Genomic DNA, 13,289 nt, shown 5'->3' with positions numbered 1-13,289 from the left:
TACGTACCTCTTCAGCTAACAAAACACAGCAACTTCTTTACCTTCTAACAAAGTCTAACAATCCCACCCTACCTGAGACAGCCTAATAACTAACAAAATCTAACAATTCCACCTCACCTGAGATACACTATTACCTGTCCCCTGTCTCCATGAAATTCCTCTCCACATATAACAAAAGACATCAACTCCTCCTTATTAGTAATGAACCCTAACAATTTCCTCTTAATTCTTATAATAACATTTTTTCTATCATTTACCTCTCACTATATAAATAAAAAAATGAAAGCAACTCCTTCCTCTCCCTAACAAAACAAATATTCATACCAATCCATATAGATGAAAATTTAGCCTTCTGAGTTAAAAAAAGTACTCTCTCTCTCTCTCTCTCTCTCTCTCTCTCTCTCTCTCTCTCTCTCTCTCTCTCTCTCTCTCTCTCTCTCTCTCTCTTCTACTACTACTACTACTACAACTACTACTACTACTACTACACCCTTGCCCATTTTATCAATCTGGGTCAAGGACATGAAACTCCCCCCCTCACTCCCCCCACCGATTCACTCCGATACGGTCTCAATACGAGCCTGTCACGACCTCCATACGACCCCGATATGACACCAATACGACCCTCATATAATTTATACGACCCTGATACAACACTCACAAGACCCTGATACAACCCTGACGTAAACCTAACACCGCCCCAATATGACCCTGATGCGCCCCCAAAACAACCCTGACACCACCCCAAAACAACCCTGACACTACCCCAAAACAACCCTGAAACCACTCCAAAACAACCCCGAAATCACCCCAAAACAACCCTGAAACAACCCAAAACAACCCTGACACCACCCCAAAACAACCCTGAAACAACCCAAAACAACCCTGACACCACCCCAAAACAACCCTGACACCACCCCAAAACAACCCTGAAACAACCCAAAAAACCCTGAAACCCAAAACAACCCTGAAACAACCCAAAACAACCCTGAAACAACCCAAAACAACCCTGAAACAACCCAAAACAACCCTGAAACAACCCAAAACAACCCTGACACTACCCCAAAACAACCCTGAAACAACCCAAAACAACCCTGAAACAACCCCAAAACAACCCTGAAACAACCCCAAAACAACCCTGACACCACCCCAAAACAACCCTGACACCACCCCAAAACAACCCCGAAATCACCCCAAAACAACCCCGAAATCACCCCAAAACAACCCTGAAACAACCCAAAACAACCCTGACACCACCCCAAAACAACCTTCAAACCACCCCAAAACAACCCCGAAATCACCCCAAAACAACCCCGACACCACCCCAAAACAACCCTGACACCACCCAAAATAACCCTGACACCACCCCAAAACAACCCTGACACCACCCCAAAACAACCCTGACACCACCCCAAAACAACCCTGACACCACCCCAAAACAACCCTGACACCACCCCAAAACAACCCTGACACCACCCCAAAACAACCCTCAAACCTCCCCAAAACAACCCTCAAACCACACCCAAAACAACCCTCAAACCACACCCAAAGCAACCCTCAAACCACACCCAAAACAACCCTCAAACCACACCCAAAACAACCCTCAAACCACACCCAAAACAATCCTCAAACCACACCCAAAACAACCTCGAAACCACCCCAAAACAATCCTGAAACGACCCTACATCGACCACAGCTACATCTCTTCCTCTTTTTCAACCACAGTATGACTCTAACTCTTCCTCTTTTTCAACCACAGTACATCTCTAACTCTCCCTCTTTTTCAACTACAGTAGGACTACCTCTTCCTCTTTTTTCAACCACAGTAGGACTAACTCTTCCTCCTTTTCAACCACAGTACATCTCTAACTCTCTCTCTTTTTCAACCACACTAGGACTGACTCTTCCTCTTTTTCAGCCACAACTCTAACTCTTCCTCCGTTTCTTCTTGCCCGCAGAGAGGTCCCGCGTGCACAGTGGCCTGCCAATGACCCTACCTTGATAGCCGAGGGGGTCTTTGCTGTGGCCAACGTCTTCTCCTTCGCCAGAATCATCTACCTTTTCCAGACCAACCCCCACCTAGGACCTCTTCAGATCTCACTCGGGTGCATGATTATAGGTGAGAGGCTGTGTGTGTGTGTGTGTGTGTGTGTGTGTGTGTGTGTGTGTGTGTGTGTGTGTGTGTGTGTGTGTGTGTGTGTGTGAGAGAGAGAGAGAGAGAGAGAGAGAGAGAGAGAGAGAGAGAAGGGTACAACGTTTCTCATGAATATTAACTCACTTTTTGACATTTAATTCTCTCCCTTGCTCTCTTTTTCTGTCTCTCCCTCTCAGTCTCTCTATCACTGTCTATCCATCCATCCGTCTTTGTCTCATCAGTATCACTATCTATCTACCTATCTATCTATCTCACTCCATCACACAGACTTGTATATTAAATGGCTGTGTAGATTTCGTTACGCCTCGTCCTAAGCGATTTATTTTGCACATTACATACGAATAACCTTTTTTAAATATTACTGATGGGAACTATGCCGACGTTAAGGAAAAATAATATACCGTACAATAGCAAGGTGTAAATACGTAAAATAAATCGCTAAGGAAGAGGTGCTTGATGCTTCGTATGTCACCTGGAATACGTCCCTCAGTTACCATTCATCTCCCATAGTAAGGATCAGTTTCTCTCTCTCTCTCTCTCTCTCTCTCTCTCTCTCTCTCTCTCTCTCTCTCTCTCTCCTTCATTCCCATTGCTCTTGTATCCTTATCTTCTTCCCTCCTTCTTTCTTCCCACCTCACTTCCCATACTCCGCTTCCTTCTCTCTCTCTCTCTCTCTCTCTCACACACACACACACACACACACACACACACACACACACACACACACACACGCACAAAATTCCTTCTCATCTTCCTCCTTGTCACAGTCTGAAGGTTAAATCCCAAGGCCTCTAATTTTCAAGGCCTTTCCTTTCCCCTTCACCCTGTCCTTCATTTCTTTTCTCATTTTCTTTCATTTCTCCCAGACATCTCCACGACCCTACTCATCTTCCCTCCCGACCATCTGTACGTGATCCGTCAAAACTTTACAGCCACGTATTTGCCTCTCTCTCTCTCTCTCTCTCTCTCTCTCTCTCTCTCTCTCTCTCTCCTCCTCCTCCTCCTCCTCCTCCTCCTCCTCCTCCTCCTCCTCCTCCTCCCAACCACCTCACATTCTACTTACTGGGATGGACTGACTGTAAAAACATATTATTCATACCGATAAAGGAAAGTGACCATGACAATTCTCTCTCTCTCTCTCTCTCTCTCTCTCTCTCTCTCTTTCATGTCTCCCTCGTTTTATTACTTCTTTTTTTCTTTTTCTCATTTTCTCTCTCCCCAAAACATCACAAGGTTTTCATTTTCTCCCAGTCAAAGTCTAAGGCTGGATTCCGAGTCTCTGCTCTTGGAGGCCTTCCTTCCCATTACCTTTCCCTTCATTTTCCTCATTTTCTCTTATTTGTGGTAGGTGTTGTGCTCACCATCCCCTCACCCCATGTAGTGCAACCTAAAGGTGACTCTACACTAAGTAATACGACAATGGTTTCTTGTAACCGGACAAATATTTACTACGCTGGGTGGTAACCATATAACCAAATGATGCCTAGTGGTCTAGATGGTTAAGGCACTCAAGCCGGATGAGACCCGTAGGGATTTAAATATGAGGGATGGTAGGGATTTGTTACTTGCATAAAGCCGCTCAGGGGCGAGTGAGGCTAACCACCCTTGCCTTTAATGTCAGAACTGAGTAACCTAACCCAGGGACACTACGCTCCTGGTGAGACAAAATGGGTTGGATATTAGGTGGATTTTCTTCTTGTTCTTCTTCCTCTTCTTCTTCTTCCAGACACGGCCAAGCTCCTTTTCAAGACCTTACTATTGACTACCTGTACGTGACATGTCAGGCCTTTACAGCCACTCATTTACCTTCCCTCTCTCTCTCTCTCTCTCTCTCTCTCTCTCTCTCTCATATCTCTTATTCTGCTCCGTCTTCTCTCCCTTTTTCCTCTTCCTAGTAAAATTTCAAGTCAATTTTCCTTCCATTATTCTTCTTTTCCCCATTTTCCTTCATACCCTTCTCCCATTTTCCTATTTCCTCTTACCTCATTTCCTCCCTCATCACTCATCTCCCCCTCATTCTCCACACACGGCTAAGTTCATCTTCATCGTGGTGTGACGTAAATCTTTCTGACCTTGGCCCGTATTCCCGTCGGTTAAGGAAGCTCCCTAACACCTCTTCCTAAGCGATTTATTTGGTTTATTACACTTTACTGACCTTTTGTGTGTTATATAAATCTACCTAATATCGCCATACTCTACAAAAACAGCGTACAAAAGGATATTAATCAGCACTATCCAAAAACAAGTCGCTGAAGTAAGAGGTGTCAGGGAGCTTCCTTAACGCATTCCTCTTCCTTCCTCCCTTTCCACCTTCTGTGTTATGTGCAAGACCATCTCTGGGATCGACTCTGTCCGTCTGTCCATCGCTAACTATTTTCGGAAACGCTATCCTTCACTCCCGCAGATTTTTAGTGAATTAGCAAAGCCCTATATTAGTGCCCTGAAGCTCCCGCATCTATCTAGAACTTTAGTACTTTTTTTTTTTTCTTTCATTTTCTCAAACAATGCCAACTGCGACTCTCTCTCTCTCTCTCTCTGATTTTTTTCCTTCCCTGTTTTCCCTCTCTTCTTCTCTCAAACTAGCGTTATCTCCCTTCCTCTCCCTTCACCAGACATTACCAAGGTCCTACTCATCCCCTTCCTACCACTGACGTAATTAACATCTTCCTTCCTTCCTTCCTTCTTTCCTTCCTTTCCTTCTCTTCTCTCACTATCTCACATTTTCCTACCTTCCTTTCTCTCCCTTCACCAGATATCACCAAGTTCAGGTTCATCTCCTTCCTTCCTTCCTTCCTTTCTTTCTCCCCTCCTTCTCTTATGCTCTCATTTCCTTTCTCTCTCCCCCAGACATCGCCAAGTTCCTGTTCATTTTCCTGATTTTAACGAGCTTCACGAGTCATTTATTCCTCTACCTTTCTTCCTTCCTTCTTTCCTTCCTTCCTTCATTCATTTTTCTCCCTCTCGCTCCTTTACCTCACGCTCTCTTCCTCTCTCTCTCTCTCTCTCCCTTATCTCACGCTCTCTCCCTCTCTCTCTCTCTCTCCCCCAGACATCGCCAAGTTCCTGTTCATCTTCTTCCTGGTGCTGACGAGCTTTGCATGCGGGCTCAATCAGCTCTACTGGTACTACGATTCGCCCACCGCAGCCTGCAAATCACATAACGGGGGGGAGCTGGCCTGCAACCCTGGATCCGATGCTTTCAACACGTAAGTCGGGGATTGGGTGGGGACTAGGGATTGGGTGGGGATTGGATGGGGATTAGGGATTGGGTGAGGATTGTGGGGTGGGGATTGGGATTGGGTGGGGATTAGGGATTGGGTGGGGATTAAGGATTGGGTGGGGATTAGGGATTGGGTGGGGATTAGGAATTGGGTGGGGATTGGGGATTAAAAGAGGGATGGACAAGATGTGAACTGGATAGAGACTGGATATGGCTGTGAACTGGATGGGATTAAGGCTATGGGTACTGAGGATTGGTTATGGATTAGGGATTGGATGGGAACCAAAGATACATTATATGGGACTGGAAAGATTAGAGGAGACTGGGAGGGGTCAAGGGTCATCTGGGATTAATGAGTACGGGATGGGGGATTGGAAAAGGATTAGAGGCTGTATGGGATTAAGGGATGGATGGGACAAGGGATTAGATGGGCCTGGAAATGAATTAGTGACTGGAGGCTGATTGGGACCTGAAAGGGTCTGGATCTGGATTAGTGACTAGATGGGATTAGGGAGTAAAGGAAAGGAGTTACGGATTCAGGATTAATATAGGCGATTAGCAACTGGAATTAACAGGAGGAATTGAGAGGGATTAGGATTAGGTAAGTTATAATGATGGAAGGATTGGAAACAGGGATTAGGATTGGAATTTTGGAGAATAAAATGAGTAGGATTGGGTTTTGTGCAAGTGTATATGTTTCTCTACTTATTTCCTCATCCCATTCGTCTCTCCCCCCTTACCAATCATCTCAATCTCCCTCCTTTCCTCCCTCCAATCATCTCCCTCCTTTCCTCCCTCCAATCATTCATCTCTCCCTCCTTTCCTCCCTCCAATCATTCATCTCTCCCTCCTTTCCTCCCTCCAATCATTCATCTCTCCCTCCTTTCCTCCCTCCAATCATTCACCTCTCCCTCCTTTCCTCCCTCCAATCATCTCACCCTATTTTCCTCCCTCCAGTCATCTCTCCCTCCTTTCCTCCCTTCATTCATCTCTCTCCCTACTTTCCACCCTCCAATCTCTCCCTACTTTCCTCACTCTCTCTCTCCCTTTTTCACACCCAATCATCACACTTTCTTCTTCTGGTTTCTTTTTTTCTTTTCCAGTCACTTTCCTCACCTCATTAACGTCATCATATCATTCATCTAATCATCTCCCTCCCTCCGCTCATCTCCTCCCTATTCTCTCTCCAATCACCTCCCTCCCTCCTTCTCTCAAGTCATTTCCCTCCCTCCATTCAATCAACTCCATCCCTTCCTTTCTCAAATCAACTCCCTCCCCCTTTCAATAATCTCCCTTCCTCTCTCTCTCAAGTCATTTCCCTCTCTCCAATCATCTTCCTCTTCATCTCCTTCCCTCATTCCAATCGTCTCCCTCCCTTGCTCCGACATCTTCCTCCCTCCCTCCCTCTCCAGTCATATCCACCTCCCCCCCCCTTCCTCCCTCAAATCACCTCCATCTCTCCCTCCAATCACTTCCCTTCCTCTCTCCCCTCCCCTCTCCAATCAGCTCCCATCTCATTTCTTCCTTTCACTCATGTCCCTCCCTCGCTCCGATCATCTCCCTCCCTCCCTCCCTCTTATCATGTCCCCTCAAAAACATTATCTTTTCTCTCCAACTCTCCACTAACACTCCCACCATCTCTCCTCCTCTCCCTTCCCCTAAGCATCTACCTCCCTGCCTTTACTAACAATTCACTAACTTAACAATAACTCTCCCTCCTAACTCTGCAATAACTCTCCATCTAACTCTTCTACTAACTCCACTTAATCTCTCCTCCTCTCTACTTCTCTCTAACTGCATCTCTTTCTAACTCCTCTAACTCCCATTAACTCTCCTAACTTTTCTACTAACTTTACTTTCTCGCACTAACTCTCCTCCTCTCTATCTCCTCTGACTAACTCTCTAACTTCTACTAGCTCCTACTAACTCTTCTAGCTTTTCTGCTAACTCCTAATTCTTCTAACCTTTCTACTAACTCTACTTTATCTCGCTAACTCTCTACCTCTCTCTCATTAACTCTCCTAATTCTCTCTCTCTCTCTCTCTCTCTCTCTCTCTCTCTCTCTCTCTCTCTCTCTCTCTCTCTCTCTCTCTCACTAAATCTCCTAACTCTCTACCTTTTCTCTTACTTACTCACCTACTCTCTACCTCTTCTCTCACCATCTCTCTAACTTTTACTAACTCTTACTATCTAACTCCAATTAACTCTCCACTAACTCTCCCCCCAGTGAGACAGGAGAGTACAGGGGTGGCTTCAAGACGTAAGTGTTTGAATCTACTTATGTCACTTATAAATGTCACTTTCAAAGCCACTTAACAGGTATATGTCACTTTCAAACGCCACTTAAGATAACACATGAACATCACTCTCAATCGAGATAGCTCCGTCGCTTTTCAGGTCACTTAAATGTCACTGTCAAACGTCACAATGTTACTTTGAAGCGTCACTTAGTTACTTTCCAGCGTCACTATGTCACCTTCAAACGTCACGATGTTATTTTCAAGCGTCACTGAAATGTTACTCTTAAATGTTACTTAATGTCACTTTCAAACCTCACAATATCACTTTCAAACGTCACAGTGTTACTTTCATGCATCATAGTGTCACTTTCCAAAGTCACAATGTTACTTTCAAGCGTCACAATGTTACCTTTAAGCGTCACTAAAATGTCACTTTCAAACGTTCCAATGTCACATTCCAACGTCACAACGTCACTTTCAAGCGTCACTTAATGTTACTGTCAGTCGTCACTTAATGTCACTTTCAAACGTCACAGTGTCACTTTCAAACGTCATTTAATGTCACTTTCACACATCACAGTGGTCCTTTCAAACGTCACAGTGGTACTTTCAAACATCACTTCTGTTACTTTCCAAATTCATGTTTGTACTCTACTTTCAATCAATTTACTATTAATTTCCAAACATCTCTTTCTTGACACTCAAACGTAATCCCCAAACGTCACTTTTACTGTATATTTCCAAACGTCATTTTCAGAGGTAACTTTCCAACATTATTTCCAAGCCTACCTTTCATGTATAATTTCCAAACGTAAGCTTCAGGTTAAATGTTACTCAGCACTTCAAATCCACTTCCAAACAATCAGACGAATTAAGAAATGTTAGTTTCAAGTGCCATTTTCAATCATTATTTTTAACTGTCACCTCTATACGTCCTTCATCATGTTCAGACGTCGCTTTCAAAAATTATATAACTCACAAAAGCAACGTACAGCTTACTTTACCTGTTCACCTTCAAATATCACTTTCACTGGATACTCGTAATCACACAAAAATTTACTTTCAAATGTCACTTTTGGATTCACTTTCAAATGCCTTTTTTAGGACTCACTTTCAAATGCCACTTTTGGATTCACTCTCAAATGCCACTTAACACAGATGCCAATTTTAGTGACTATCAATGCCACTTTCAAACGGGGATTTTCGCCTGCAAGAGAAAATTTCCACTTGTAAGATAATTTAGCCAATACAGAGTCTCCAATGTAATGCCGTAAGAGTACGTGAAGACGGCGAATTTTCTTAGTGATTCCCTGGTACCATAACAACGCCAGAGATATTTACTTACGCTTGTCGGATTCGTCTTTTGATTCATTTTAAAATCGTTAATCAAGTTTTAACAATAAACTGCACCCATACTTTACTGGCAAATGCACTACAGTACAAACAATGACAAATTTCACAGGGACCAGAAAGTCAGAAATGCAGAACACGACGTCAATCCTATGCTGTTGAATGCTGTAGAAAAACATACTGGTTACCGTATCATTTTATGGCGGCGAAGACGGTGTAACTAGAGCTAAAGATGGCCTATAATTACTGTTTTGGTGGAAGTACTTAAACGGTGGCATCATATTACAGATTATGACGGAAGAAGTAATTTCCTTCAATCAGTACTGCTGGAATGATTACCCTAATGTTTAAGATTGCCAAGTTCAGTAACGTACACCTGTGGAAATCTTTATACGATTTCTTCTCAGTACTAAATTTGCAATCAAAATTCTTATTCACATTATGTATCGAAAAAACTAGCAGTGGAATGACTTCAGAGGAGCCTAGCTATCAACGAATGCTTTAAGTAATATCGTAGCGTTTTAGTTAAGACTCATTCGGCTGAGAACGGTAAAGCGTTTGACCTAGGAAAGATTTAATTTGCAAGCGGAAATCTCTGCATATAGATCGCCTTCACTCTCCCTCCCACCTAACTCTCCACTTCAACGTTACATGTACATTCTCGTAGACAGGAGTTAATACTGTGCTGCCTGAAGTGGATATGCACAAAATATTCACTAGTAGTCCTACGATCATGATTACAATGCACTTTTATTACAATGTACTTAAATATGTATATAAATGTACTTAAAATGGGCTTGCTTTCAGAGGACCAAAATGATCTGATAATGTCGATCTTGTTGCCACTCTCCATTCCCTCTCAGATCCCACTCATTTCCCTCTCACTTTCAGGGTAATGTTTTTTTTTCTCTCGATCTAACCCTGTCCTCCATCCACCCTTCCCTTACTCCACTTCACTCACTTCTTCATTCTATTCACTCCCTTTCACTCTATTTCACTCTCTGTCCACTCTATGCACTCGCCCTCTGTTACACCTCACCCCTCTCCCACTCTGCAATATTCTCAGGTCCCACTCACAGCCTGAATCCCTCTCACCGACCCAAACACCCCTCACTTCACCCCCTCACTCTCCTTAGTCTACTACCCCTCTCATTCTTCCTCTCACCGGATCAACCCGCTCATTTTTGTATCTCCCCACTCACACCTGCATGTCCCCACACCTCTCATCATACAAACACCCCACTCAGAAACTCTCCCACCACCTCCCACACCACTCCCAAACACCACTCATCATCCTCATCCTCCTTCGAATCCCACTCCCCTCCTCCTCGTATCCCACTCAGAAACTCTCCCACCTCCTCCTATGCCACTCTCCCAAACCCCACTCATTATCCTCAACCTCCATGTCACCCCACTCCCCTCCCCCTCCTCAAATCCCACTCAGCATCAGATCCCAGCTAAACCCTAATCCTTTAACCTCATCCAACTCACCACTCCACTCAACGGCAATCACCCCTACAGTTAAACCCACACATTCCCACTCGCTTTTACTCTCACCCTCTCACATCCCACTCACTGCAGTCCGTTTATTTTCATCTGACAAAGACCTGGAGCCCCTTTCAGCACACATGATGCTCAGGTGTAGTTAGACTGGCAGATAAATTTGACTAGTAACTAAGGAGACTCATTCCAACCAAGAATTAGTATACAAGTTGCGAGTGACCGAGTTCCCTCAAATGAAAACAGACTCTAGCACATTTTTCCCTATAAATAACCTCTTCACCACGAGTATATCATTTTTTTTTTTTTACTCTAGTTATCTCCGGACAATTTTTACTCAACTCAAATTTTTCGGTCTAGAGGGGCTTAGTGCAGCTTCCATGAATCATTTTAATACAAGGCGTCTCGGGCTGAAGGGGTTAATCCCACTCAATATCATCATCATTTTCCCTCTCACTCCCACTCACCTCTCGCCTACAATTAACTTTCTGCTTGGTTTTGTGTTTTACTGTTCCTCCATGCCCGAAAGATCTCTCATGTTGAAGGGAAACTATACTCTGTTCACTTCAACTGGGCGAAAAATAACTGCCGTCCCTCCATCCAGACCGCTAGGCTACAGCATGAGATTTATAGCAGAATACAGTGCTAGTCACGAAGAAGTGCTACGGAAAGCATGTACAGCCGTAGTACTGTCCTATCCTGCCACTGAGCTGAGGGAAATAGTCGGCAAAAGGATGAAAATCTCCAAACTAGATATCTATAAACCCCCCTGATAGAAATCTGAGCAGGAAAAAAATCGTCTGGAATTAGCAACACTCAACTAACACTCATATAATTGTAGTGAAGGGGTAAATTTTCTTCCCATTCAAACTTTACTACCACTCACTGATCTTTCCAACTCACTTCACACCTCCCACTCCACCTCAGACTATTTGCACATCCCTCTCTGGCGTCCACTCCCTCTCACTCCCCTCCTTAATCTTTCTCATACCCCTTTGACTCACTCGTAAAATCGTACCCACTCATCTCAACCCACCCACTACTCCCCCACTCACCTTTCACCTCCTCCTCCTCCTCCTCCTCCTCACTACCTCACTCCCCTCCCCTCTCAGCCACTTGCTCCCTCTCACAGATCCACTAAGACGTCTCGCCCTCTCTGTCACCCTTACACCTCACTCACTCACCCCTCCGTCTCACTCCTCCACTCACAGGCCTCTCCCACTCACTCCCCACTCACTTCAGCCCTCCTCCTCACGACCTCGTACATCTCACGCCTCCCTCTCACTACCCTACTCACCTCACCATCCCCTCACTATCCCACTCGTCTCGCCTCCCTGTCACTATCCCACTCTCCCCACTCAGTCGCTTTATCCACTCCTCCATCAATCTTCCTGTTACCTGACCTTCTCACACCCCTCCCGTGCTTTGTTTATCAGTGTGACGTCACAGTGTTGAGTTGCCATACACCGCCAGACACACCCCTAACAAAATGAATCTGTTAACTATGCAAATCTAATTGTTCTGTAAATAAACCACACAATTCTGTACAAACTAAACTAAACGTATAATTCTGTAATAAAAAGTATATATATCTAAACAAACTGTAATTTCTGTAAAGTATAAATATGTAAACAAACAATAATACTGTAAAAAGGTATAAATAAGTGAATGACCAAATTCTGTAGGAGTAAAAATCTGTAAAGTATCAGTATCCTAAAAAAAAAAAAAAAAAGTGGGTGAGGGGACGGTACCTAAACAAACCATAGCTACAAAGTCCGTAAAACAAATCAAATTTTTCCGCAAATCTCGCAGTCATAATTAGATAAATTTCCCGGCCAATCCCCGTGAAAGGATGAGATGAGACTGACATCGATTAAGCCACCACTATCATCCCAGGTCATCATCATCAGCCCAACCCACCACCACCATCACTCTAACCCACCACCAACACCCCAACCCACCCCCATCACCCCGACCCACCACCACCATCATTCTAACCCACCACCATCACCCCAACCCCACCACCCGCATCACCCCAACCCACCAACCCCATCACCCCAACCCACCACCATTAAGCCAAACCCACCACCATCATCCCAATTCAGTTCCCCATTTCCACACCCGGCGCCAAGTTACTTCATTTCTCTGGGACATAAACAGAGAAAATCAGCCTCAGATACAGTGAAGGACAAAAGTTTGCATAATACTCCACTTCTGATTCTCACTTTCCTCTACTGGCAAAAATAAACAAATAAATAAAGTTGTGAATGGCCTGGCATGCTTCTCCACCACAGATGATTCTCTTAAATATAAGGTGTTGGGAGGAAAGATGCGGATATAACCTAAGTATGAAATAGATGCAGTGTAATAGCGGCCGGACTAAGCCTCATTTCCCTGTGCCAATTTCATTCATTACAACCGGTCGCAGTCTGTGGTTTCCCGCGACGCGACTGACTGGGAAATAATCTGGACCGGTCACTGGAGGCACGAAAATGAGACCATAGTTGCTGCTGACCCTCTGATCTCACCCCTGCCTGGACAGAAGCCGTATTGTTGCCAGCGTACCACACCGAACGAAGACATGTTGTCCAGTAATACGGTGATAGTTCTTTTATCTTAACTTGGCCCAGATTATCATCCAAATCTAGTGTATTTCACGTAGTTCACTGACAGAAAAAGGCAATGCTACGGCTTTACAGTCTTTGCACAGCACTGCTTCATTACCAGCATCATACTGTGGTGTTAACCTAGTCACAGCTCAGTATTCACTACCGAGAGTATGGCAGATTTAGGCCAACCTAGAGTTAAAAGGGCTACATTCGAA

At 44.4% G+C, this 13,289-nt stretch overlaps 1 protein-coding gene across 1 annotated transcript in view; it reads left to right on the top strand.

Moving 5' to 3' along the window:
• LOC145394143 (transient-receptor-potential-like protein) overlaps positions 1 to 13,289 on the top strand; it is a gene marked incomplete at its 3' end in the record, with an annotated part of 163,912 nt that overhangs the window by 131,961 nt on the left and 18,662 nt on the right. The window contains exons 11-13 of the mRNA XM_080268123.1: positions 1,959 to 2,119; positions 5,205 to 5,361; positions 7,603 to 7,635. Coding sequence (XP_080124249.1) covers positions 1,959 to 2,119; positions 5,205 to 5,361; positions 7,603 to 7,635 — 351 coding nt within the window. The remainder of the gene's footprint in view (positions 1 to 1,958; positions 2,120 to 5,204; positions 5,362 to 7,602; positions 7,636 to 13,289) is intronic.

Source organism: Coenobita brevimanus, chromosome 26, assembly GCF_032717465.1.
Source record: "Coenobita brevimanus isolate Jiangsu-jjx chromosome 26, ASM3271746v2, whole genome shotgun sequence".
Taxonomy (NCBI): domain Eukaryota; kingdom Metazoa; phylum Arthropoda; class Malacostraca; order Decapoda; family Coenobitidae; genus Coenobita; species Coenobita brevimanus.
The sequence above is the reverse complement of the archived record's forward strand: the minus strand, read 5'-3'. Positions and strand labels throughout refer to the sequence as shown.